The sequence below is a fragment of the Saimiri boliviensis genome, chromosome 17, assembly GCF_048565385.1.
Source record: "Saimiri boliviensis isolate mSaiBol1 chromosome 17, mSaiBol1.pri, whole genome shotgun sequence".
Taxonomy (NCBI): domain Eukaryota; kingdom Metazoa; phylum Chordata; class Mammalia; order Primates; family Cebidae; genus Saimiri; species Saimiri boliviensis.
This window is the reverse complement of record NC_133465.1, coordinates 47,881,959-47,909,069: the sequence shown is the minus strand read 5'-3', so window position 1 is coordinate 47,909,069 and position 27,111 is coordinate 47,881,959. Positions and strand designations below refer to the sequence as shown.

The window sequence follows — 27,111 nt, the reverse complement described above, 5'->3', positions numbered from 1 at the left end:
TTTTTTTTTTTTGAGATGGAGTCTTGCTCTGTCACCCAGGCTGGATTGCAGTGGTGTTATCTTGGCTTACTGCAACCTCCACCTCCCGAGTTCAAGCAGTTCTCCTGCCTCAGCCTCCAGAGTAGCTGGGACTACTGGTGTGTGCCACCATACCTGGCTAATTTTTGTATATTTAGTAGAGACTGGATTTTGCTATGTTGGCCAGGCTGGTCTCAAACTCCTGGCCTCAAGTGATCCACCTGCCTCCTGAAGTGATGGGATTACAGGCATGAGACACTGCACCCGGCCCCCTTTTAATCTTTTTTTTTTTTTTTTTTTTTTTGAGACGGAGTTTCGCTCTTGTTACCCAGGCTGGAGTGCAATGGCGCGATCTCGGCTCACCGCAACCTCCGCCTCCTGGGTTCAGGCAATTCTCCTGCCTCAGCCTCCTGAGTAGCTGAGATTACAGGCACGCACCACCATGCCCAGCTAACTTTTTGTATTTTTAGTAGAGACGGGGTTTCACCATGATGACCAGGATGGTCTCGATCTCTTGATCTTGTGATCCACCCACCTCAGCCTCCCAAAGTGCTGGGATTACAGGCTTGAGCCACTGCACCCAGCCCCCTTTTATCCATTTTTTTAAAGGGTAGATCTACAAGTGACAAATTCTCTTAGTTTTTTTCATCTGAAAATATGTTGATTTCCTTTGATTTTTGATAGTTTTTTTCTTTCAGCATTTGAAAACAGTTGTGCCACTTCCTTCTGGCCTTTTTTAGATTCTCATGAGAAATCGACTGTGGTTCAATCTATTTTTCCCTTGTGAGAAAGATGTTTTTCTCTTACTGCTGTTCAAGATTTTTTTTTTGTTATTAGTTTTCAGGAGTTAGATTATTATGTGTCTTGGCATAGATGTCTTTGAGTTTATCATGTTTGTGGTTTTCTCAGCTTCTTCAACTTGTAGTTCCAGTTCTCTTGTCAAATTTGAGGAATTTTCAGCCATTATTTCTTTGAATAAGTTTTTGGTCTTACGCTCTTACTCCTTTTAGAACTCTGACGACATAACTTTCTTTTCTTTCTTTCTTTCTTTCTTTCTTTCTTTTTTTTTTTTTTTTTTTTTTGAGGCAGAGTCTCACTCTGTCACCCAGGCTGGAGTGCACTGTCACCATCTCGGCTCACTGCAACCTCTGCATCCTGGGTTCAAGTGATTCTCCTGCCTCAGCCTCTTGTTTGTTCTTTAATATTCTGCTCTGAGTATATGGTTCTTATTTACAGAAGACTTGGTGTGATGGAAATTACTCAGCCATTACTGGAAATGGAACTTCCATTTCCAGTTTTGTTTTGTTTTGTTTTTTTCAGCAAAATAATTTTATTTCCTATCATGTGGTAACATATACATCCAATATGTGTTCACCTTGCACATCTATTCACAAGTACTTCCAAATGACAACAGCTTTGATATTTAAGCACGTGCTAAAAGTTATCTTAGTTGAGATATGAAAAATGCCTTAGACAGATAACATTCTGAGTGTATTGGATTGGTCTGGTTGCAACAGAAGTTACTTTAGTTAGATGAGTTCTACAAATTTAAAGCTTTGAAAAGCTACTACTTTTACATCGAATACATCCAGATGAATACGATGCAGCAATATCAGCTTGTATTATAGAGAAATCTCATTAATTTTTCTGTTGATGGAACCACTTACCCACATCTGTTGGTACTGTGCAGGTAGATTCACAGGGTGGTGGTAAAGCATACACAATGGCTCTGGCAGCATCAGGATCACACTTGAAGGGGCTCTCAGACACAGTTGTATTCATGCAACTAATTCCTTTTCCATCTGTTTTCTTAGTCACTAATGCTTTCCAATGGTCGTGAGTGCTTTTAATAATATCAATTGCAAAAATAATAATATCAATTGTAAAGTCCTTATCTTTAAAATCTGCATTAAAAGCAAACTCATTTTCTGGTTTTCCATCAGGAACCTTATACCTTCTAAACCAGTCCATGGTAGCTTCTAAGTAGCCAGGTTTCAGCCGTTTGACATCATTGATATCATTATAATTGGCTGCATCAGGATCATCCGCATTAATGGCAATGACTTTCCAGTCGGTTTCCCCTTCATCAATCATAGCCAATAATTTCACCTCTTGCGCATACCTTGCCTCCAATGTCACACACATCAGTTGGGTCATTGTCACCACAACAGCCAGTATGTTTATCATTCTGCCCTGGGTCCTCCCAAGTCTGAGGGATGGGACCATAGTTCCAGATGTATCCTTTATACGAGAACAAATTCACAACATAATGAAGTTTTCCCTTGTTTAACGGGGTTTAAAGGGTCCTTTGTTGCAATCTCCATTTTTGCATTAGACTAGCTTGGTACTTCAACTACCATGTGGAACACACGCTTATCTGCATAAATTGGAATATGATGAAATGGAGATACATATTGTCCTTTCTCATTTTCTTCCTGGATTGTCTCTGATATTTTAACCTTCAGCTAGATGTGTGAGCTTTACCGTTCACTTTCCTTTTCCTCCCACACCAGGCTCTTTTTGCTAGGAGCTTTGTTCCTTCAATACCTATTCCCATTGGTCCCCTCTACTCCCCACTTCACCAACTCAGTTTGAGGCATCAGCCCATTTCTTTCCAAGTAAAATGAGGAAGACTCGGTACTCCAGGGAGAAGGCCACGGCGCGCTCCTCAGTGCTGAAGCCACTCATGGTGCCGGAGTCCAGTAGCCGCAGCTGCCACAGAGCCACCAGCCCGCATGCAGCGCCGACTGACCCCTCCTGTGTTTTGACATATTCCCGTCATTTTGCTGAGAAGTGGACAGTGGCATGGGATGGAAGAGACTTCCTTATTTCTATCACAACAGGATATTTCTTTCCCTTTTTTTTCGGAGACGGAGTCTTGCTCTTGTCACCCTGGCTGCAGTGCAGTGGCATGATTTCGGTTCATTGAAGCCTCTGCCTCCCAGGTTCAAGCAATTCTCCTGCCTCTGCCTCCCAAGTAGCTAGGGTTATAGGCACACACCACCACACCTGGCTAATTTTTCTATTTTTAGTAGAGATGGGGTTTTCCCATGTTGGCCAGGCTGGTCTTGAACTCCTGACCTCATGATCCGCCCACCTTGGCCTCCCAAAGTGCTGGGATTATAGGCGTGAGCCACTGTGCCCAGCCACAACAGGATATTTCAAGCTTAGCTTATACTTTCCCTGTTCCAGCCCTAAAGCCGTCCATTTATCTAAGAAGCTGCTTCTTTGTTGCAAGGAAAAATATTTAGAAACCAAGATCTGAGTACCAAGCCTGCTCATTTTTACTTTGTGTTATTGCTTCGAAGCCTTCAACACACAGAGGCCCAACCTCTGTCTCTATCTCTACAGATGTATATGAAATTATGGGTTTATACTGATGCCTCTAACTCCAGTTCCACTCATCAAGACTTCTTTGTATTCCCTAATCCATTTTTATATCTACTTTTTCCCACAGTGAGAACTCTAGCTTCTACCTTTGTATTTATGTCATTGCTTAATTCTATAATATGCACAATATAATTTCATAATGCTATTCCCATGCCACTGTGAAAAACCGAGCTATTAAAAGGAATAGCTTTTCTTTGCATTTTTTTTTTTTTTTTTTTTTTTTTTTTTTTTTTTTTTTTTGGAGACGGAGTTTCGCTCTTGTTACCCAGGCTGGAGTGCAATGGCACGATCTCGGCTCACCGCAACCTCCGCCTCCTGGGTTCAAGCAATTCTCCTGCCTCAGCCTCCTGAGTAGCTGGGATTACAGGCACGTGCCACCATGCCCAGCTAATGTTTTTTTGTATTTTTAGTAGAGACGGGGTTTCACCATGTTCACCACGATGGTCTCGATCTCTCGACCTCGTGATCCACCCACCTCGGCCTCCCAAAGTGCTGGGATTACAGGCTTGAGCCACCGCGCCCGGCCTTCTTTGCATCTTTTTTTCCCTCTAGAAATTTTTTTCCCTCCAGAAATTTCCTTGTAGCTTTTTCTTCCCCTCTAGACTGAAAAAATATAGCCAAAATAATATGTTCAAAAGGTACTTGGAAGGATTCTTTTTCTTCTCCTTCAGTATGGTTTTGTTGTTCGTTTGTAACATGGGTTATTTTCTGTCTTCATTCAGTTTAGGGTCTCCTCCAATCCTGGTGATTTCATTTATTGAATTTATCATTTTCTTTCCAAATATTCTATTTTCAGGCCAGGCATGGTGGCCAACACCTGTAATCCCAGCAGTTTGGGAGGCTGCATCAGGAAGAACACTTGAGCTCAAGATTAAAAAGGAAAGAAATTAGCTGGGCATGGTGGCACGTGCCTGTAATCCCAGCTACTCAGGAGGCTGAGGCAGGAGAATTGCCTGAACCCAGGAGGCGGAGGTTGCGGTGAGCCGAGATCGTGCCATTGCACTCCAGCCTGGGTAACAAGAGTGAAACTCCGTCTCAAAGGAAAAAAAAAAAAAAAGAAAAAAAAGAAATCTCAGCAGAGAAGAAAAAACTGTTAAAAAAAAAAAGTTTGTGAATAGAAATTGACATTTTAGAAATAAAAATTTCAGACTAAATATTAAAATATCAAATAAAGTATTACAGTTATTTTAGAATCTGTCTAGCAGATTTTCCAGTTTTTATCAGAAAACTCTCCAAAATATATATTTTTTAAAGTAGGCTGGGCATAGTGGCTCACACTTGTAATCCCAGCAGCTGGGGAGGCCAAGGCAGGATTGCTTGAGCCCAAGAATTTGAGACCAGCCTGGGAGATCCTGTCTCTACAAAAAAAGATCCTGTCTCTAAAAAAAAACAAAAACCTCACAAAAAATTAGTCCAGTAAGGTGGCATGTACCTGTAGTCCTAGCTAACTGGAGGCTGAGGTGGGAGGATTGCTGAGCTGAGGAGGTTGAGGCTGCAGTGAGCCATGTTCATGCCACAGCATTCCAGCCTGGACGACAAAGTGAGACTTTGTCTCAAAAAAATAAATAAGGGCCAGATTGCAGTGGCTTACACCTGTAATCCCAGCACCATGGAAGGCCAAGGAGGGCGGATCACTTAAGGTCAGGAGTTTGAGATCAGCCTGGCTAACATGGTGAAACCCCCGTCTGTACTAAAAATACAAAAATTAGGGGGGCATGATGGCGCACACCTGTAATCCCAGCTACTCAGGAGGCTGAGGCAGGAGAATTGCTTGAACCTGGGAGGCAGAGGTTGTAGTCAGTTGAGATTGTGCCACTGCACTTCAGCCTGGGGAACAGAGTGAGACTCCTTCTCAAATACATAAATAAATTAAGGCCAGGTGAGGTGGTTCACATCTGTATTCCCAGCACTTTTGGAGGCTGAGGCAGAAGGATCACTTGAGCCCTGGGGTTTTATTTTTTGTTTTAATTTAATTTAATTATTTTTGAGATGAAGTCTCCTCTATTACCCAGGCTGGAGTGCAGTGGTGCTATCTGGGCTCACTGCAACCTTTGCCTCCTAGGTTCAAGGGATTCTGTTATCTCAGCCTCCTCAATAACTGGGACTGCAGGCATACACTGTCACACTTGGCTAATTTCTTTTTTTTTTTTTTTTTTTTGAGACAGAGTGTCACTCTTGTTACCCAGGCTGGAGTGCAATGGCACGATCTCGGCTCACCGCAACCTCCGCCTCCTGGGTTCAAGCAATTCTCCTGCCTCAGCCTCCTGAGTAGCTGGGATTACAGGCACGCGCCACCATGCCCAGCTAATTTTTTGTATTTTTAGTAGAGACGGGGTTTCACCACGTTGACCAGGATGGTCTCGATCTCTTGACCTCGTGATCCACCCGCCTCGGCCTCCCAAAGTGCTGGGATTACAGGCTTGAGCCACCGTGCCCGGCCACTTGGCTAATTTCTATATTTTCAGTAGAGATAAGGTTTTGCCAGTGTTACCCAGGCCGGTCTCAAACTCCTGGCCTTAAGTGATCTGCCCACCTCAGCCTCCCAAAGTGCTGGGATTACAGGCTTGAGCCACCTGGCCTGAGGTTCTAGAGCAGCCTGAGCAACGTGGCAAAACCCCATCTCCACCAAAAAAAAGTATATATATATATATATTTGTGTGTACACATACACACTCATACACACAAAATTCGCCAGGGGGGTGGCACTTGCCTATAATCCCAGCTACTTGGGAGGCCGAGGTAGGAGAATCACTTGAAACTGGAATGAGGAGGTTGCAGTGAATCAAGATCGTGCCACTACATTCCAGCTTGGACAACAGAGCAAGACTCCATCTCAAAAAAAAAAGGTAACTTGACACTGGAAAAGTCTGGCAGATACCACCTTAACCTAGTGGTCAAGGTTAACATCAGTAGTAATGAGGAAATCAAAATTGTGTACCACCTGATAGGATGCAGTGAGAGCACAGCGTCCCTTTCATGCTATTCCTGCCAAAGATAAATACATAGCCTAAATCTAATGATGAGGGAACGTAAGACAAGACCAAATTGAGCAACATTTTGGAGATTAACTGTCTTCTGATCGTTAAAAGTGTCAAGGTTATGAAATCCAAAGAAAGAATGAGGAACTATTATTCCCCTGACTACAGGAGACTAAAGGTTTGCAGTAACTGCTAAGTGTTACCTCAAATTGGATCATTATGCATAAAAGACATTATTGGGACAAATGGTGAAATTTGATCAGCTGCTGAGGATTAGGTACTTTCTTGATATTGATGATTGTATTATGGTTAAGAAATGTATGTTATCTATGTGGTTATCTATGAATGTTTGAAGAAAATACACACTGCCGGGCGCGGTGACTCAAGCCTGTAATCCCAGCACTTTGGGAGGCCGAGGCGGGTGGATCACGAGGTCAAGAGATCGAGACCATCCTGGTCAACATGGTGAAACCCCGTCTCTACTAAAAATACAAAAAATTAGCTGGGCATGGTGGCACGTGCCTGTAATCCCAGCTACTCAGGAGGCTGAGGCAGGAGAATTGCCTGAACCCAGGAGGCGGAGGTTGCGGTGAGCTGAGATGGTGCCATTGCACTCCAGCCTGGGTAACAAGAGCGAAACTCCGTCTCAAAAAAAAAAAAAAAAAAAAAAAGAAAATACACACTAAAGTGTTTGGGGGTGATAAAAGTTGTCAGGTTGTCAACTTGCTTGCAAATAGTTCGTGAAGAAATAATATCTTTTTTCCACCTCCCTCCCCAAGAAATAATATTTTTGTACTTTAAAAAACAAATCTGTAAATTTAAAATCAACATTTTAAAAGTGAATTTTTTGGCTGGGTGCAGTGTTTCATGCCTATAATCCTAGCACTTTGGGATGCCAAGGCAGGCAGATCATCTGAGGTCAGGAGTTGGAGACAGTCTGGCCAACATGGTGAAGCCCCATCTCTACTAAAAACACAAAAATCAGCCAGGCATGGTGGCAGGCACCTATAATCCCACCTACATGGGAGGCTAAGGCAGAAGAATCACTTGAACTGGGCGGGGGTGCGTTGCAGTGAGCCGAGATCATGCCATTTCACTCTAGCCTAGGCCAAAGAGCAAAACTGCGTCTCAACAAATAAACCAATCGATCAAAATAAAAGTGAAATTTTTCCACTTCGATTGTGATTCCTCTTATTCTGGAGCTGCTAAACATTGGTTGATATATTTTATATCCATTTGTATTGGATATAATTTGCTTGTTTGGGAATTCTACTTACATTTATTTCCTCAATGAGTTTTGTTTTTTTTTTTGAGACGGAGTCTCTCTGTCACTAGACTGGAGTGCAGTGGCGAAATCTTGGCTCACTGCAACCTCTGACTCCCTGGTTCAAGTGATTCTCCTGCCTTAGCCTCCCGAGTAGCTGGGATTACAGACACGCGCCACCAGGCCCAGTTAATTTTTTGTATTTTTTTTTTTTTTTTTTTTTTTTGAGGAGGAGTTTCACTCTTGTTACCCAGGCTGGACTGCAATGGCGCGATCTCGGCTCACCGCAACCTCCGCCTCCTGGGTTCAGGCAATTCTCCTGCCTCAGCCTCCCGAGTAGCTGGGATTACAGGCATGCACCACCAGGCCCAGTTAATTTTTTGTATTTTTTAGTAGAGACGGGGTTTCACCATGTTGGCCAGGATAGTCTTGATCTCCTGACCTTGTGATCCACCCACCTCGGCTTCCCAAAGTGTTGGGATTACAGGTGTGAGCCACCTTGCCTGGCCTGTTTTTTGTTTTTTGTTTTGAGACAGAGTCTCACTCTATTGCTCAGGCTAGAGTACAGTGGCATGTGGCTCACTGCAACCTCTGACTCCCAGGTTCAAACAATTCTCCTGCCTCAGCCTCTTGAGTAGCTGTGCCACCACACCTGGCTAATTTTTGTGTTTTTAGTAGAGATGGGGTTTTACCATGTTGGTCAGGCTGGTCTCATACTCCTGACCTCAAGTGATCTGCCTGCCTCGGCCTCCCAGAGTGGTAGTATTACAGGTGTGAGCCACTGTGCCTGGCCCCTCAGTGAGATTTTTAAACACCCAATTTAATCTGATTTTTAAACAGATTATGCTTTTGTTTCTTTTGTATTAATATTCTCTTGTGGTCTCAAGTAGCCACTCTTAGCCACTTGTAAACACTAAAGGGTTTGGAGCATATGAATTATCTGAATAGTTCAATTTAAGCCCATGGAAAAACCGTTTAAATCATCTCTCTTAAGTCATATGATGGATCCACGGACCATGTCTGTGCCGATTGTTCTTTCATACCAATCAGAGGCCCCTGGGATTCATAGGCATACGTGTCTTGGTGGAAAAATGAGTCACTCCACCAACACACAGCTGGACTCTCACACAATAGAAATGTGGAAATCTGAGTGGAGCACAAGGAATCTGTATCTGAACAAGAGTTCACACTCTTCCTGTTCTGTTAGGTTATGAAATGGAAACACCATTTCCTGGGAAAAGGGCCAGATTCCATAAATGAAATGGTTTTTCTTCAATACGAACAGCTGCTAAACACTTACTGCGCTTACTGAGAGTGGCTTGTTTGAAAGATCTTGTCTTGGTTCCAACTGGAAATTTGAAAGGAAGGGGCTCTTGTCTTGTGCAACAAAGTGGGTTTAACAGAAACCGTCTTGTTGAACACCAGTTCTCAATTGGTTCAAGTGAGAGAAAGGGAAAAGGGTCACGTACATTTTTTGCCAGGAATTGCGTATCAACCATTTGGATATGTCCCTTTACAGATGTGAATACGTTTCATCCTCAAAACAATTTTACTTTTTCTTTTTTTTTTTTTTGAAATGGAGTTTTGAGCCAGGCATGGTGGCTCACGCCTATAATCCCAGCACTTTGGGAGGCCGAGGCGGGTGGATCACAAGGTCAAGAGATCGAGACCATCCTGGTCAACATAGTGAAACCCCGTCTCTACTAAAAATACAAAAAATCATCTGGGCATGTTGGTATGTGCCTGTAATCCCAGCTACTCAGGAGGCTGAGGCAGGAGAATTGCTTGAACCCAGGAGGCGGAGGTTGTGGTGAGCCGAGATCGCACCATTGCACTCCGGCCTGGGTAACAAGAGCGAAACTCTGTCTCAAAAAAAAAAAATTAATAATAATAATAATAATATAATAAAATAAAGAATAGCACTTACAAAGCTAGCAAAAAGAGAAAAAGAAAAAAGAAAGAAACCACTCGGGCCTGGTGGCTCACACCTGTAATCCCAGCACTTTGGGAGGCTGAGGTGGGAGGATCACCTGAGGTCAGGAGTTTGAGACCAGCCTGGCCAACATGAGGAAACCCCGTCTCTACTAAAAATAAAAAATTAGCCGATCATGGTGGCACATGCCTGTAATCCCAGCTACTCGGGAGGCTGAGGCGGGAGAATCACTTGAACGTGGGAGGTGGAGGTTGCAGTGAACCAAGGTGGTGCCACTGCACTCCAGCCTGGGCAACAAGAATGAAACTCCGTCTCAAAAAAAGAAAAAAATAATCACTGTTGTTTGTGGCAGCTGTGAACCAGCTGCTGAGTGCTGGCCTCCCATGCGAGATGGTTGCACCGATGTGAAGACACATCATTCATCCCAACTGTTTATTATTAACAAAACACACAGTGCCATTAAAAAACAAAAAATCCAAAAACACACAGTCTCCCTGGGATCTCTCCTAGCACAGATCCAACACTGAACAGAACATATCACGCCCTTTGCTGGATCTCCCTCAATGTAAACTGGTAAGACTTAATGGCAGAGGCACGGTAACAGGAGAAGGGATGAGCAGGCTTGGCTATTCTCCTGCGCCCTTTCACACTGCACGTTACTGGGTTTGGGAGGGGATCCTTTCCCCCTCCTTTGTACCTACAGACCCTCACCTGTGAACCCTTCGCCACTCCTCCTGAGAGTGGTGACTGCTTTCCCTATGCTGGGGAGGAGCTTCCAGCTGTGTCAGAAACTGTGCATCTGGCCGGGTGCAGTGTTTCATGCCTGTAATCCCAGCATTTTGAAAGGCCGAGGTGAACAGATCTCTGGAGCCCAGGAATTCAAGACTGGCCTGGGCAACATGGCAAAACCCCATCTCTACAAAAACAAAACAAAACAAACAAAAACACAAAAATTAGCCAGGTGCAGTGGTGTATATAGCTGTAGTCCCAACTACATGGGTGACTAAGGTAAGAGGCTCACCTGAGCTCAGGAAGTCGAGGCTGCAACAAGCCAAGATTGTACCACTGCACTCAAGCCTGGGCAACAGAACAAGACCTTGTCTTAAAAAAAAAAAAAAAAAAAAAAGGCCGGGCGCAGTGACTCAAGCCTGTAATCCCAGCACTTTGGGAGGCCGAGGCGGGTGGATCACGAGGTCGAGAGATCGAGACCAACCTGGTCAACATGGTGAAACCCCGTGTCTACTAAAAATACAAAAAATTAGCTGGGCATGGTGGCGCGTGCCTATAATCCCAGTTACTCAGGAGGCTGAGGCAGGAGAATTGCCTGAACCCAGGAGGCGGAGGTTGCGGTGAGCCGAGATCGCGCCATTGCACTCCAGCCTGGGTAACAAGAGCGAAACTCCGTCTCAAAAAAAAAAAAAAAAAAAAGGTAGGGGGTAGCCAGGCAACTCAACTCACACCTGTAATCTCAACACTTTGGGAGGCTGCGGTGGGCAGATCACCTGAGGTCAGGAGTTTGAGATCAGCCTGGCCAACATGTGGAAACCCCGTCTCTACTAAAAACACAAAAAGTATTGGGGCATGGTGGCATAAGCCTGTAATCCCAGCTACTTGTGCGGCTGAGGCAGGAGGATCGCTTAAACCCAGGAGGCGGAGGTTGCCATGAGCTGAGATCACCCACACTGCACTCCAGCCTGGGTGATAGAGTGAGACTTGGTTTTAGGGAAAAAAAAAAAAAAGGACTAGACTTGATTTATCTTCAATTAAGTCCCTAGTCCAGTAACTGGCTGGCGTTAAGTAGTCACGCTTTATTGAACAAGCAGATGGATAGAGGAATATGAAAGAACCCCTGTGAGATTCTAGCTGCTGACATGGTTACATCCCAGTGTCCTTTTTCTGGGCCAGAGGGGTTGTTTGCTTTGACCTCACTATCCCTTTTATGGATTCTATCTCATTGGCTGAAAGCACACAATGGAAGAGTGTGCCTTTCAGCAAATAGAGTGAGCAATGAAAAATGCAAACCAACAACCCTGAATGCAAGCAATGGCGTGCTGAATGTAGCTACGAATGAAGAGAAACTGCTTATTTTCACTGGAATGGAGTGAAACACTCTGGAAAGGACAGTGCTGCTCCAGTTTGGGGCAGCCATACCGGTATAGCCAGCACACCGAGCCTCAGCATGCCCCCTGTTGGATTTAGCTGGCATTTAGTCAGAAAAGGAATGTGAGAGAAACTTGTTGATGCAGATTTTTCTCCAACATAGGCATGCAGGGGTAGGGTCCTTTTACAGAAATTCTCCATTAAGGAGGCATTAAATGAGTCGAAGATGCATTCGCTGGACTACCTCTGGGACATAACTTGACTCATCTACAAATTCTGGCATTTCTGTTTGAAGAAGTGGTATAAAACTATTTTCCTGATGAGGCTGGGGGAGGTCAAGGTGGGTGGATCACCTGAGGTCAGGAGTCCCAGACCAGCCTGGCCAATATGGTGAAACTCTGTCTCTACTAAAAATACAAAACTTAGCTGGGCGTGGTGGCACATGCCTGTAATTTCAGCTACTTGGGAGGCTGAGGCAGGAGAATCGCTTGAATCCTGGAGGCAGAGGTCACAGTGAGCTGAGATGGTGCCACTGCATTCCAGCCTGGGCAACAAGAGTGAAACTCCACCTCAAAAAAACAAATAGTAAATAGTAATAATTAAAGTCCTCTGGAAAAGAAACAGCAACCAGTAACTGTATTTCTTTGTGTGCTATCTGCAATTTGTGTCTTTAATGTCACTCGATAAAATAATCTAATCAATGGACCTTGAATAATAATAATCTGCTGGGCTCATGCCTGTAATCCCAGCATTTTGGGAGGCCCGAGCAGGCAGATCATGAGGTCAGGAGTTCGAGACTACCCTGGCCAACATAGTAAAACTCCGTCTCTACTAAAAACACAAAAAAATTGGCCGGGTGTGGTGGCTCATGCCTGTAATCCAAGCACTTTGGAGGCCAAGGCAGGTGGATCACCTGAGGTCAGGAGTTCAAGACCAGACTGACCAACAAGGTGAAACCCCATCTTAGAACACACACACACACACACACACACACACACACACACACACACACACAAGTTAGCCAAGCATGATAGGGTGCGCCTGTAGTCCCAGCTATTCAGAAGGCTGAGGCCAGGAGAATCACTTGAACCCTGGAGGAGGAGGTTGTAGTGAGCAGAGATCATGCCACTACACTCCAGCTTGGGCAACAGAGTGAGACTCCTTCTCAAAAAAAAAAAAAAAAAAGCCAGTTGTGGTGGCGGGTGCCTGTAATCCCAGATACTAAGGAGGCTGAGGCAGGAGAATCACTTGAACCCTGGAGGTGGAGATTGTAGTGAGCTGAGATCATGCCACTGCACTCCAGCCTGGGTGACAGAGTGAGACTCTGCCTAAAATAATAATAACAATAATTAAGGACCTTATCGGACATTTAAAAAATGAAGGCTCTGGCTGGATACGGTAACTCACGCCTGTAATTCCAGCACTGTGGGAGTCCGAGGCAGGTGGATCAGGAGCCCAAGACCAGCCTGGCCAACATGGTGAAACCCCATCTCTACTAAAAATACAAAACAAAACAAAAAAATTAGTGGAGTGTGGTGGCACCTGTAATCCCAGCTATTCGAGAGGCTGAGGCAGGAGAATTGCTTGAACCCAGAAGGCAGAGGTGGCTGTTGGCTGATATCATGCCGTTGCACTCCAGTCTGGGCGACAGAGCAACTCGTCTGGAGAAAAAAGAAAAATACTGGGCGTGGTGGCACACACCTGTAGTCCCAGCTACTTGGGAGGCTGAGGCAGGAGAATTGCTTAAACTCAGGAGTCAGAGGTTGCAAAATGAAGGTCCCATAAGGTTCTCTACTGTCATTCTTCTTTGTTCCAAAAGCTTTTTCAATCCTTAATAGAAGCAATTTAAATCACTATAATACATTTCTCTTAAATTCTAAAATAAGTTGGTAATCTTCCAGTTCTGGCATTTATATGTGTATATATGATCTTTTTTTTTTTTTTTTTTTAGATGGAGTCTCTGTTGACCAGGCTGGAGTGCAGTGGCACAATCTAGGCTCACTGCAACCTCTACCCCTGGGTTCAAGCAATTCTCCTACCTCAACTTCCTGAGTAGCTGGGATTACTGGCATGCACCACCATGCTCAGGTAATTTTTGTATTTTTAGCAGAGACGGGGTTTCATCATGTTGGTCAGGCTGGTCTCCAACTCCTGACCTTGTGCTCTGCCCACCTCAGCCTCCTAAAGTGCTGGGATTACAGGCGTGTCACCGTGCCCGGCCTCATATATTTATCTGATATACCAGCTTCATTCTACTTGAACCTCAAATGAGAAAGCCATTTATTTGTGAGGAAACAGTTATTGAAGTGTTAGGGTACCTGGTGTGGTGGCACACCTGTAGCCTAAGCTACTTCGAGGTGGGAGGATCACTGGAGCCCAGAAGGTCCAGACTACAGTGAACTGTGATTGAGCCACTGTACTCAGTCTGCGTGACAGAGTAAGATTCTGTCTCAAAAAAAAAAAGTTGGAAAAAACCAGAAAGGCGAAGTGGCTCACAGCTGTAATCCTAGCATTTTGGGAGACCAAGGCAGATGGATCCCTTGAGCCTAGGGGTTTGAGACCAGTGGCAAACACCTGTTTCTACAAAAAATATACAAAAATTAGCCAGCACAGTGGTGTGCACCTATAGTCACAGCTCTTTGGGAGGCTGAGGTGGGAGAATCACCTGAACCAGGGTGGTCAAGGTTGCAGGGTCCACAGAGTGAGACCCTGTGTCAAAAAAAAAAGAGGCTGGGTGCAGTGGCTAATGCCTGTAATCCCAGCATTTTGGGAGGCCAAGGTGGGCGGATCACAAGATCAAGAGTTCGAGACCAGCCTGGCCAGCACAGTGAAACCCCTTCTCTACTAAAAAAAAAAAAATACAAAAAATTAGCCAGGCATGGTGGCGCATGCCTGTAATCCCGGCTACTCAGAAGGCTAAGGTAGGAGAATCTCTTGAATCCAGGAGGCAAAGGTTGCAATGAGCCAAGATCACACCACTGCACTCCAGTCTGGGCTACAGAGTAAGACTCTGTCTCAAAAAAAAAAAGGAGGTCACCAGCATGTATCTTGCGTTTCTAGTAGAAAGGGTACTTCAGGATAACCTGATAAACAGCCCTAGTTGATGGCTCCCTTTTCTGTGAGAATTTCGGCTAACATATATGGTGTTGTAAACCCTAAAAAAAAAAAAAACAAACAGAAATGTTCTTAGGGCACCAACCCATTTACTGCAGAGTCGGGATCCTTTCTGAGTTGGTGGGTTCTCTGGATTGAGGAGGCCCAGGATCCCCATAGAGCAACTTTTCACTCTTCCTAATGATAATGCATACCAGACTAGAAGTGACCTTTTGCCAGAACCATCATCTGTCCAGCTGGGGAAACCCCAGTGTGGTTTCCTAAGCAGGGAAAAGGGTTGCCACTTTTCTGTGGGAAAGGGAGTTGGCGCCACTCCAGAGACTCACAGTCCCAGTGCTGTGCTAGACAGAAAAATGGGGGAGGATGAGCAGCCTCCCTTTTTCCGGACTTCTGCACTAAGGATCTTCCTGGGGCTGCTCAGAATTGCCTGCTCCCTTGTACCCAGCATAGATGAAAATATGCTTTGGGGCCGGCCGAGGCAGCTCACACCTGTAATTCCAGCAATTTGGGAGGCCAAGGTGGGTGGATCACGAGGTCAGGAGTTCAAGACCCGCCTGGCCAATATAGTGAAACCCTATCTCTTAAAAAAAAAACAAAAAAAAAAAAAACGGCCGGGCGCGGTGGCTCAAGCCTGTAATCCCAGCACTTTGGGAGGCCGAGGCGGGTGGATCACGAGGTCGAGAGATCGAGACCATCCTGGTCAACATGGTGAAACCCCGTCTCTACTAAAAAATACAAAAAACTAGCTGGGCGTGGTGGCGGGTGCCTGTAATCCCAGCTACTCAGGAGGCTGAGGCAGGAGAATTGCCTGAACCCAGGAGGCGGAGGTTGTGGTGAGCCGAGATCGCGCCATTGCACTCCAGCCTGGGTAACAAGAGGGAAACTCCGTCTCAAAAAAAAAAAAAGAAAAAAGAAAAAGAAAAAGAAAAAAAAGAAAGAACTCAAAAAAAAAAAAAAAAGGAAAAGAAAACAACGAAAGAAAATATGCTTTGGTTAATCCTCCGAAACAGTACATGGGTGTTGGGGAGTGGCCATGGGTACCTGTCTCCCTGCCCCAGAGGAAGGCTCAGAGTGCTAGGGAGGAAAGAGCATCAAAGCAGGAGTCCACAGACCTGGGTTCCAGTGCTAGTGCCAACACTAACCTGCAAGTGACTTCTGGCAAGCCACCTGTCTTCTGCAGGCTTTCCTTTTCCTGTCTGTCAAATGAGGAGGTGGAATTTGATGGTCTCTCTGGTGGCTTAATGTTAGTTCCTGGAATCTTGAGAGAGGAATGGACTCCTAGATCCTGCTCACTGAGATTGGTGTCAGCTGCTGCTGAGGGGTGTTGGAGGAGGAACACAGGGAAAGGTGATTTTTGGAGAGAGATGAGAGGTAGGTTTTTGTTTTGTTTTGTTTTTTTGAGACAGGGTTTTGCTCTTGTTGCCCAGGCTGGAATGAAATGGCACAATCTCAGCTCACTGCAGCCTCTGCCTCCCAGGTTCAAGCGATTTCACTGCTTCAGCCTCCTCAATAGCTGGGATTACAGGCATGTGCCACCACACCCAGCTAATTTCGTATTTTTAGTAGAGCCGGGGTTTCTTCATGTTGGTCAGGTTGGTCTCAAACTCCTGACCTTAGGTGATCCGTCGGCCTCGGTCTCCCAAAGTGCTGGGATTATGAGCGTGAGCCACCTTGCCCTGCCTAAGAGAGGTGAGTTTTTAAAAAGGGTTTTACGCCAGGCACGGTGGCTCACACCTGTAGTTCCAGCACTTTGGGAGGACGAAGTCAACAGATCACTTGAACTCAGGAGTTCAAGACCAGCCTGGGCAAAATAGTGTAGACCCCGTCTCTAAAAAAATAAAAATTGAAAAAACTAGCTGGGCGTGGTAGCATATGCCTGTAGTCCCAGCTACACCGGAGGCTGAAGTGGCAGGATTGCTCGAGCGCAGGAGGTCGAGGCTGCAGTGAGCCATGATTGGGCCACTGCACTCCAGCCTGGGTGACAGAGTGAGACCTTGTCTCAAAGAGGGGGGTTGGTGGGTGGGCTTTACTTTCTATTTGATTGTCCATCTTAATTCTACTTTGTTAGGACAATTCTAAAAGGAACTCAGAGGAGCTTCGCAGCGCCTCACCACCACCGTGACCCCAAGTTCTCTCTTCCTTCCCTGCCACAAACAACCCCTTAAACTTACCCCTAGGTTGGTAACCTGCTTGGGGCTGGTGAAGAGGAAATCGGAAAGGCCTCTTTGAAAAGACTGTAAAGGGCAAGGGTCCTTTTGCGCTCAAAAACTAGTCACAGGCAAATACAAGATTTCGCCTATAATTTCAGAATCTCCTGATGCACCCGACTCCCAGATCTTGAGGATTTTCGCATGAGCAGTTCAAGCGAGAGGGAAACAGAGAGCAACACTCTTAGGACCTGATTCCCTTCCTCAGCTCGCATTCCTCCGCCCGTCCCGCTCCCGCCGCCAGCGGAGGCCCTAGTCTCCCGCTCCAACTATTCCAACCATCCAGGGAAGGGTGGGGCGTTCGGCTCCTGGGTCCCCCTCCGCCGGCCCCCCTCATCGGTCTCCCCTTCTGCCCCGGTCCCTCCCTTTCTGGGGTGGGGCCAGCCAATAAGCGGCCAGACTCCGGAGTTTGGCCCGAGAGCCGCGGAGCTCACCGATTCCCCGCCCAGCAGTTCTGGCCGCTGTCCCGGTGCGCACGGACGTGGCTCGAGTTTCCTCTGCTCTCCGCTCTCGCTCGCTCGCTCTCCCCCCTTCCGCTCCTCCTTCTCTCCGGGTCTCCCGCTCCAGCTCCAGCTCCACCCGGCCGGCCCCGCACGGCTCCGGGTAGCCATGGAGGACGTCTCGCTCTATATCGTCGAGCGGCCGCTTCCCGGGTACCCCGACGCCGAGGCCCCGGAGCCTGTCCACGCTGGGGCGCAGGCGGCGGAGGAGCCGTCGGGGGCCGGCTCGGAAGAGCTGATCAAGTCGGACCAGGTGAACGGCGTGCTGGTGCTGAGTCTCCTGGACAAAATCATCGGCGCCGTAGACCAGATCCAGCTGACCCAAGCCCAGCTGGAGGAGCGGCAGGCGGAGATGGAGGGCGCCGTGCAGAGCATCCAGGGCGAGCTGAGCAAGCTGGGCAAGGCGCACGCCACCACGAGCAACACAGTGAGCAAGCTGCTGGAGAAGGTGCGCAAGGTCAGCGTCAACGTGAAGACCGTGCGCGGTAGCCTGGAGCGCCAGGCGGGGCAGATCAAGAAGCTGGAGGTCAACGAGGCCGAACTGCTGCGGCGGCGCAACTTTAAAGTCATGATCTACCAGGTGAGCCCACCGGGCTGACCGCGCCCAGAGCTCCCGCGCCCGGCTCGCGTCCCCAGACTGGGATTTGGGTTGGAGACCTGCCCGTGGCGCGGTTGTCCTCCCAGCCTGGCCCGGGCACCCGGGAGATCCACCCTCCTTCCGGCGAGCGCCGCTGGGGTGGGGTTGGGTGGGGTGGGGTGGGGTGGAGGGAGCGGCAGACTCCAGGGGCGCGTAGAGGGGCGCGCTCTGCACCCCGCACCTCCCCACTCAGATCCTCTCCGGTCTCAAACTAGTAGCAGAACCGAATTAGGGTGTGGACTCGAGGACGCTGCCCCTAGCAGACTGCTCCTTCCCTAATTGGCTCTGTCAGACGTCTTCCTCCTTGGGGGAAGTTTCTAGGAAAGTCAGGGGTCCCGGGCGATCGTTGGGGTCCGCCGTGGGCGGACACGCTGCGGGGCCCGGGCCTGGGGCCTCCGTGCCTGCGGGCCTGATATAGCGAGTGATTCAGGACTCAGGCACGCACCCGCGAGGGCTGCGCCAAGCGTGGGACGCGACCGCCAACCTCCTCCCCCGACCCTGCGCCCCAGCGTCCCCCCATCGGCCTCGGCGGCCCAACTCCGTCCCCTCGCTGCGCTCTGCTCCTGCCCTCCAGACACTTTCAGGGCCTTGAGAACACCCTCACCCGCGGCGCTCGGGCACCCTGGGCCTCCTGGAAGCGGGCGGGGCTGGGCGGGGAAAAGGGGGCGTTAGGACTGCAAGAGGGGCTGGTGGAGGGGGTGGACAGCCGGGGTCCGGCGGTTTGGGCGCAGTTTGGGCTTGGTGAATCACCCTGCATGCCTGCGGGGGCGGGGGCCGGGCGCGGCAGAGCAGCCGGCGGGGGGAGGCTGGCGCCCCCCCGGCTGCTTTCTTTGCACCTCTCCCCATTCCTCCCGCTTAGATAAAAATGTAGCTTTTGGATCGTAACCCCTAATAAACCTGGGAGTCTCGGGTTTCTAAGCTGCTCCTCTCCACGCCGCCTCCGCGGTGCCATCGGGGATGAGCTCTTGCGCTGGGCGGGAAGGGTTCCAGCCTGTCTCCTCCCGGCCTCCCAAATACCGGCTGATGCTCCTAACCCCAGGGAAGCGGGATCGTGTGGGGCACGGGGTTGGTCTACGCTACCGTCTCGCCTTCCTCTCCCTGCGGAAGGGAATGGAAAGAAAAAGGAGGCTGAACTTCCCACACCCTCCAAGTTAGAAGATCCCTCTCCTGGAGCCGTGGCTCCCTGACTGCTCTGCGGCCTGGTAAAGCCGAGTTCTGAGTGACCATCTGGGGTGAGGCGAGGGGGTCCCTGGCTTGTTCTCCCCAGGAGGAGTTGAGATAGATGCAGATCGGGACAAGTATTTGCGAAGAGCAGAGACAGAAAAGTGAATCAGCCGGTAGCTATCTGAGGTGGCAAGACGGGCAGAAATGGCGCTTGTCCACCTCCCCACCCTCCTCGGAGGAACTCCTCCTCCGAGGCGCATATATGTGGCTTTTAAAGAGCTTTGCTTCCCCTACTTAAGCACTATTTGGATAGAAAAGTTTGTCCTGAGCTATTTCCACTCAGTCTAACTGCTTGGAGGAAGCAGGACGAGAGGGGAGCTTTTGACAGTTTTTTTAAAAGACCTGCTTAGTACGGGAGACACAGAGAGGAGGGGAACCAGACAGACAGGGGTCTGGGACAGCAAGTCAGCTCTATATTTCCTCCAGAGGCTGGTGTGGCCAAGGGTCACCATGAAGAGCCAGAGAGGTGACCCTTCTCACTCTAACTGTCCCAGACCATAAAACCTGGGAATGCTCTTGGTCTCGAGGTAAACTTCCCTCTGCCAAAGATGGAGATTCTGAGAGAAGAAGGAAAGGTATGGAGGGAGAAAGACTTCTCTGCAGAGGCCAGTGGCATCTCTCTGTTATGCACTCTCTAGCAATCTGCAGGGATGTGTCTGTATTTCGGGGGGTGGGAAGGAATAAGTTCTTTTTTTTTTTTTTTTTGAGACGGAGTTTCGCTCTTGTTACCCAGGCTGGAGTGCAATGGCGCGGTCTCAGCTCACCGCAACCTCCGCCTCCTGGGTTCAGGCAATTCTCCTGCCTCAGCCTCCTGAGTAGCTGGGATTACAGGCATGCGCCACCATACCCAGCTAATTTTTTGTATTTTTAGTAGAGATGGGGTTTCACCATGTTGACCAGGATGGTCTCGATCTCTTCACCTCGTGATCCACCCGTCTTGGCCTCCCAAAGTGCTGGGACTACAGGCGTGAGCCACCGCGCCTGGCCGGGAATAAGTTCTAATCACAGGTGGCTTCAAATGCATCTGCACTAAACCAAGGCCAGTAGGCGACAGAGTTAAGAGTAGCTCAAATGGAGTCCTCAAACTCACAGGGGGAATAACTCAGAGCTAAAGTGGTCCCAACCTAGGAATTCAGAGGTAAGGAAAAGATTCCAGCAAATGGGGTGGGGCTAGGGAATGCAGAACCTCCCTGAGCTGCAGAGCAGATGTTCCAGGTGGGGACGATGGGGTGGGGATCCGGCTGCTGGAGGAAAGCAGAGGCTGCTCCTGCTCCTCCCTGAGGTCTGCAGGCCTGAGAAGAGAAGGAGGTAAAAATAGCTCTGTGCCTTGGCAGGCCTATTAGGGAAGATTGGGGACAGCAGCATTTATGGTAAAGTCCGGCTGAAGAGGGACGATGCTTGAGTGGCCAGGCAAAGAGACAGAGATTTAGAGAAATGCTCCTGGGATGGTGTGAGTTCTCTGGAGGGGCCATGGGGCAGGGATGCTATATTCCCCAGTGCCAGGGTGGGAGGTGATGATGTGGCATGGGGGTGGGGCAGAGGAGAACACCAAGGGATGGGAGGGCCCCAGTTGTGGGATCAAGATAACTGGCCTTCCACATCCTATTTCTGGGGAGAAAAGGAGGGAATCCCTTGTGTGGCCCCACCCCAGATTCAGGGAACTTCTAGACTTAATGATTTCACCGCCTAAGTTTGCATTTGACCACACACACACACACGCACACACACAAGAAATTCAGCACCTCCCACCCCAAGATATCACAGCCCTCATCTTAAACTCACTTCTGAGTCATTACTGCCTTTCTCTGGCATTTCCTTCCCTGTCTCCCAAACAAAACCTAGCAGTTTGGCATCGCATCCTATCAGGCGACACTTAGCTAGCAACAGCTAGTGAATGAGGGAAGTGAATTCTACTAGTTACAGGAGTTAGTGGACTGAGGGCTGCAGGTGGATCAGGTCAGGTTGTTAGTATAGAGGCAGTTGCTGTAAAATACCATGCAGAGGCCAGGTGCAGTGGCTCATACCTGTAATGCGAGCACTTTGGGAGGCCGAGGCGGGTGGATCACTTGAGGTCAGGAGTTTGAGACAAACCTGGCCAACATGGTTAAACTCTGTCTCTACTAAAAGTACAAAAATTAGGTGGACATGGTGGTCCCAGCTACTCAGGAGGCTGAGGCAGGAGAATCACTTGAACCCAGGAGGAGGAGGTTGCAGTGAGCTGAGATCAAACTCCTGGTTGCAAACAGTTCTCCTGCCAGGACCTCCCAAAGTGCTGGGACTACAGGCAGCCAGTTTATTTTTTAATTTTAAAAAAAAGGCTTGGCCAGGCGCGGTGGCTCAAGCCTGTAATCCCAGCACTTTGGGAGGCCGAGGCGGGTGGATCACAAGGACGAAAGATCGAGACCATCCTGGTCAACATGGTGAAACCCCGTCTCTACTAAAAATACAAAAAAAACTAGCTGGGCGTGGTGGCGCATGCCTGTAATCCCAGCTACTCAGGAGGCTGAGGCAGGAGAATTGACTGAGCCCAGGAGGCGGAGGTTGTGGTGAGCCGAGATCGCGCCATTGCACTCCAGCCTGGATAACAAGAGCGAAACTCCGTCTCAAAAAAAAAAAAAAAAAAAAAATAAGGCTTTATTTTTGGTCGGGTACAGTCACTCACACCTGTAATTCCAGCACTTTGGGAGGCCGAGGCAGGCAGATCACCTGATGTCAGGAGTTAGAGACCAGCCTGACCGACATGGAGAAACCCAATCTCTACTAAAAATACAAAATTAGCCGAGCATGGTGGCGCATGCCAGTAATCCCAGGTACTGGGGAGGCTGAGGCAGGAGAATTGCTTGAACCCGGGAGACGAAGGTTGCCGTGAGCCAAGATCACTCCATTGCACTCCAGCCTGGGCAACAAGAGTGAAACTGTCTCAACAACAACAACAACAACAACAACAAAAAAAAAGCTTTATTTTTAATTATTATGGATACATAATAGTTGTACGTATTTTTGGAGTACATGTGATATTTTGAGACAAGCACGAAATGTATAATGATCAAATCGGTAATTGGAGTATCTGTCATATCAAGCATGTATCATTTCCTTGTGTTAGGAACATCCCAATTCTACTCCTTTAGTTATTTTGAAATATGCAATAATTTATGTTAACTATATCACCCTATTGTGCTACTGAACACTGGATCCTTTTTTTTTTTTTTTTTTTTTTTTAAGAGACGGGCTTTCACCATGTTGGCCAAGCTGGTCTCAAACTCCTGACCTTGTGATCCACCCGCCTCGGCCTCTCAAAGTGCTGGGATTACAGGTGTGAGCCACTGCGCCCAGCCCTAAACACTGGATCTTATTGCTTCTATCTAACTGTATTTTTGTGCCTATTAACCGTCCCCTCTAGACAACAATTTCGAGAGGAGATCTCTCTTAGATCCAGAAAGGGGGGATAAAACGGAAATACAGTGATGCATTGCTTAATGACTGGGATATGTTCAGAGAAATGCAGGGTTCGGCCATTTCCTCATGTGTGAACATCGTAAATTTACCCAAACCTAAATAGTATAGCCTACTACACACCTAGGCTATATGATATAGCCCATTGCTCCTAGGCTACAAACCTATACAGCATGTTAATGTACTAAACACTGTAGGCAACTGTAACACAACAGTAAGTATTTGTGTATCTAAAGGCGTCTAAACATAGAAAAGGTGCAACAGACTTGGCGCAGTAGCCCACACCTGTAATCCTAGCACTTTGGGAGGCCGAGGCGAGTGAATCACTTGAGGTCAGGAGTTTGAGACTCATCTGGCCAACATAGTGAAACCTTGTCTCTAACTAAAAAATACAAAAAGTAGCTTAGTGTGGTGGTATGCATCTGTAATTCCAGCTACTTGGGAGGCCGAGGCAGGAGAATCTTTTGAACATGGGTGGCGGAGGTTGCAGTGAGCTGAGATTGTGCTACTGCATTCCAGCCTGGACAACAAAGCAAGACTCTGTCTCAAAAAAAAAGAGTACATTGGCCGGGCGCGGTGGCTCAAGCCTGTAATCCCAGCACTTTGGGAGGCCGAGGCGGGTGGATCACGAGGTCGAGAGATCGAGACCATCCTGGTCAACATGGTGAAACCCCGTCTCTACTAAAAATACAAAAAATAAGCTGGGCATGGTGGTGCGTGCCTGTAATCCCAGCTACTCAGGAGGCTGAGGCAGGAGAATTGCCTGAGCCTAGGAGGCGGAGGTTGCGGTGAGCCGAGATCGCGCCATTACACTCCAGCCTGGGTAACAAGAGCGAAACTCCGTCTCCAAAAAAAAAAAAAAAAAAAAGAGTACAGGCCGGGCATGGTGGCTCACGCCTGTAATCCCAGCACTTTGGGAGGCTGAGGTGGACGGATCACCTGAGGTCAGGAGTTTGAGACCAGCCTGAACAATATGGAGAAATCCTGTCTCTACTAAAAATACAAAATTAGCCAGGTGTTCTGGCACATGCCTGTAATCCCATCTACTCGGGAGGCTGAGGCAGGAGAATCACTTGAACCCGGGAGGTGGAGGTTGTGGTGAGTGAGATTGCACCGTTGCACTCCAGCCTGGGCAACAAGAGCGAAACTATACATAAACCAGTAACTCAGTCATTTACTATGAATATCAAGTATTACCTACTATATATAATTGTATGGTCAAGACTCATTTTTTGAGATGGAGTTTCACACTTGTTGCCCTGGCTGGAGTGAAATGGTGCAATCTCAACTCACCACAACCTCCGCCTCCTGGGTTCAAGCGATTCTCCTGCCTCAGCCTCCCGAGTAGCTGGGATTACAGGCATGCGCCAACAATGCCTGGCTAATTTTGTATTTTTAGTAGAGACGGGGGTTTCTCCATGTTGGTCAGGCTGGTCTCGAACTCCGAACCTCAGGTGATCTGCCCACCTCAGCCTCCCAAAGTGCTGGGATTACAGGCAAGAGCCACCACGCCCAGCCTGGGCTAGACTTTTATGCAACCGGTAGTGCAGCAGGTTTGTCTACACCAGCAATCACCATAAACACTTGAGTAATTAGTTTCACTAATTACTGCAATGTCATTAGGGGATAGATGTTTTTCATCTCCATTACAATTTTTTCATCTCCATTACAATTTTTTTTTTTTTTTTTTTTTGAGACGGAGTTTCGCTCTTGTTACCCAGGCTGGAGTGCAATGGCACGATCTTGGCTCACCGCAACCTCCGCCTCCCGGGTTCAGGCAATTCTTCTGCCTCAGCCTCCTGAGTAGCTCGGATTACAGGCACGCACCACCATGCCCAGCTAATTTTTGTATTTTAGTAGAGACGGGGTTTCACTATGTTGACCAGGATGGCCTTGATCTCTTGACCTCGTGATCCACCCGCCTCGGCCTCCCGAAGTGCTGGGATTACAGGCGTGAGCCACTGCGCCCGGCATTTCAATTTTTTTTTTTTTAAGAGACAGATTCTCACTCTGTTGCCCAGGCTGGAGTGCAGTGGTATGATCTTGGCTCACTGCAAGTCCTCTGGCGCCCAGGTTCTGAGATTTACAGTTGTGCACCACCGTGCCTGGCTAATATTTTTATATTTTTAGATTACATACATTAGCCACCGGGACCAGCCTCCATTACAATCGTTACAATCTTTTTTTTTTTTTTTTTTTTTTTTTAAGATGAGGTTTCACCATGTTGGCCAGACTGGTCTTGAACTCCTGACCTCAGGTGATCCACCCACCTCGGCCTCCCAAAGTGCTAGGATTACAGGTGTGAGCCACCGCGACCAGCCTCCATTACAATCTTATGGGACCACGGTTGTGTATATATCTTTTCTGGATTCAAGGCAAATCAGGGCTACCTTGCTTCAGAAGAACCCCAAACCTTTGTCTAAAAATATTCTCAACCTAATGCTCTAGTCCCTTTCATCCCTAAAACCCAACAGCCATGGAGAGTATGCATACTACACCCTTCCTCCCACACTGAGTTTGGATTGTTTTTCCTGGTCACTGGGTCCAAAGCAGGGAAGGTATTTTTAGAGGTATTCCCAGTATGAAAGGAAATCATACTATCCCTGGGCTCCTCCCTCCCTCTCTTTTTTTTTTTTTTTGGAGGTAGAGTTTTAGCTCTGTGGCCCAGGCTGAAGTGGTGCTATCATAGGTCACTGTAGCCTCAAACTCCTAGGCTCAAGCAGTCCTCCCATCTCAACCTCTTAAGTAGTAGCTGGTACGACTACAGGCACAAGCAAGCCACCATGCCCACATAATCTTTAAATGTTTTTCTTGGCTGGGCATGGTGGCTCACACCTGTAATCCCAGCACTTTTGGAAGCCAAGGCAGGTGGATCACCTGAGTTCAGGAGTTTGAGACCAGCCTGATCAACATGAAGAAATCTCGTCTCTAAAAAAAAAAAAAAAAGTTTGTCTTTCTTTCTTTTTTTTTTTTTTTGAGACGGAGTTTCACTCTTGTTACCCAGGCTGGAGTGCAATGGCGCGATCTCGGCTCATCGTAACCTCCGCCTCCTGGGTTCAGGCAATTCTCCTGCCTCAGCCTCCTGAGTAGCTGGGATTACAGGCATGCGCCACCATGCCCAGCTGATTTTTTTGTATTTTTAGTAGAGACGGGGTTTCACCATGTTGACCAGGATGGTCTCGATCTCTTGACCTCGTGATCCACCCGCCTCGGCCTCCCAAAGTGCTGGGATTACAGGCTTGAGCCACTGCGCCTGGCCTCTTTTTTTTTTTTTTTTTTAGATGGAGTCTTGCTCTGTCACCCAGGCTGGAGTGCAGTAGAGTATCTTGGCTCACTGCGACCTTCACCTCCTGGGTTCAAGCGATCCTCATGCCTCAACCTCTCAAGTAGTTGGGATTACAGGCATGTGCCACCACACCTGGCTAATTTTTGTATTTTTAGTAGAAATAGGGTTTCACCATGTTGGCTAGGCTGATCTTGAACTCCTGACCTCAGGTGAACCCCCCTACCTCTGCCTCCCAAAGTGCTGGGATTACAGGTGTGAGCCACAGCGCCCCACCTAAATTTTTTTTTTCTAGAGGGTCCCCACTGTTGCCCAGGTTGTTATCGAATTCCTGGGCTCAAGTGATACTCCTGCCTCAGCTACCCAAAGTGCTGGGATTACAGATGTGAGCCACTGGGATTTTTTTTTTTTTTTTTTTTTTCTGAGACGGAGTTTCACTCTTGTTGCCCAGGCTGGAGTGCAATGGCGTGATTTTGGCTCACTGCAACCTCTGCCTCCCAAGATCAAGTTATTCTTCTGTCTCAACCTCCCAAGTAGCTGGGATTACAGGCATGTGCTACCACTCCTGGCTAGTTTTGTGTTTTTAGTAGAGATGGGGTTTCTCCACGTTGGTCAGGCTGGTCTTGAACTCCCAACCTCAGGTGATCCACCGCCTCAGCCTCCCAAATTGTTGGGATTACAGGTGTGAGCCTCTGAGCCTGGCCGTCTTTTTATTTTTCGTATTGTAAAGGTCAAAGTCAAAAGCAGGAGGAGACAACAAAGAGTGAGCAACTGATAGCAAGAGGAAGGGGATTTAGTGCTAAGCAACTAACCTCAGAAATAGGAGTGGCCTGGGCCTTTTTTTTTTTTTTTTTTCTTTTTTTGGAACTATATCATTGTGAACATTTCATCACATTTCATCATTCTGTCATTATACATTTTTTTTTTTTTTTTTTTTGAGATGGAGTTTCGCTCTTGTTACCCAGGCTGGAGTGCAATGGCGCAATCTCGGCTCACCGCAACGTCCGCCT

The 27,111-nt window shown here is 47.8% G+C and overlaps 1 protein-coding gene, 1 non-coding gene and 1 pseudogene across 2 annotated transcripts in view; 2 read left to right on the top strand and 1 right to left on the bottom strand.

Moving 5' to 3' along the window:
* Positions 1–1,313: 1,313 nt before the first annotated feature.
* On the bottom strand, positions 1,314–17,615 carry LOC101049360 (inorganic pyrophosphatase-like; annotated as a pseudogene).
* On the top strand, positions 4,580–4,641 carry LOC120367017 (U7 small nuclear RNA). The gene has a single exon (XR_005581519.1). It is a non-coding gene; the product is annotated as a U7 small nuclear RNA (small nuclear RNA).
* Positions 17,439–27,111, top strand: part of CAVIN1 (caveolae associated protein 1) — a 24,972-nt gene continuing 15,299 nt past the window's right edge. Inside the window, exon 1 of the mRNA XM_010330605.3 lies at positions 17,439–18,084. Within this exon, the coding sequence (XP_010328907.1) occupies positions 17,614–18,084 (471 nt within the window). The 5' untranslated portion in view covers positions 17,439–17,613. The remainder of the gene's footprint in view (positions 18,085–27,111) is intronic.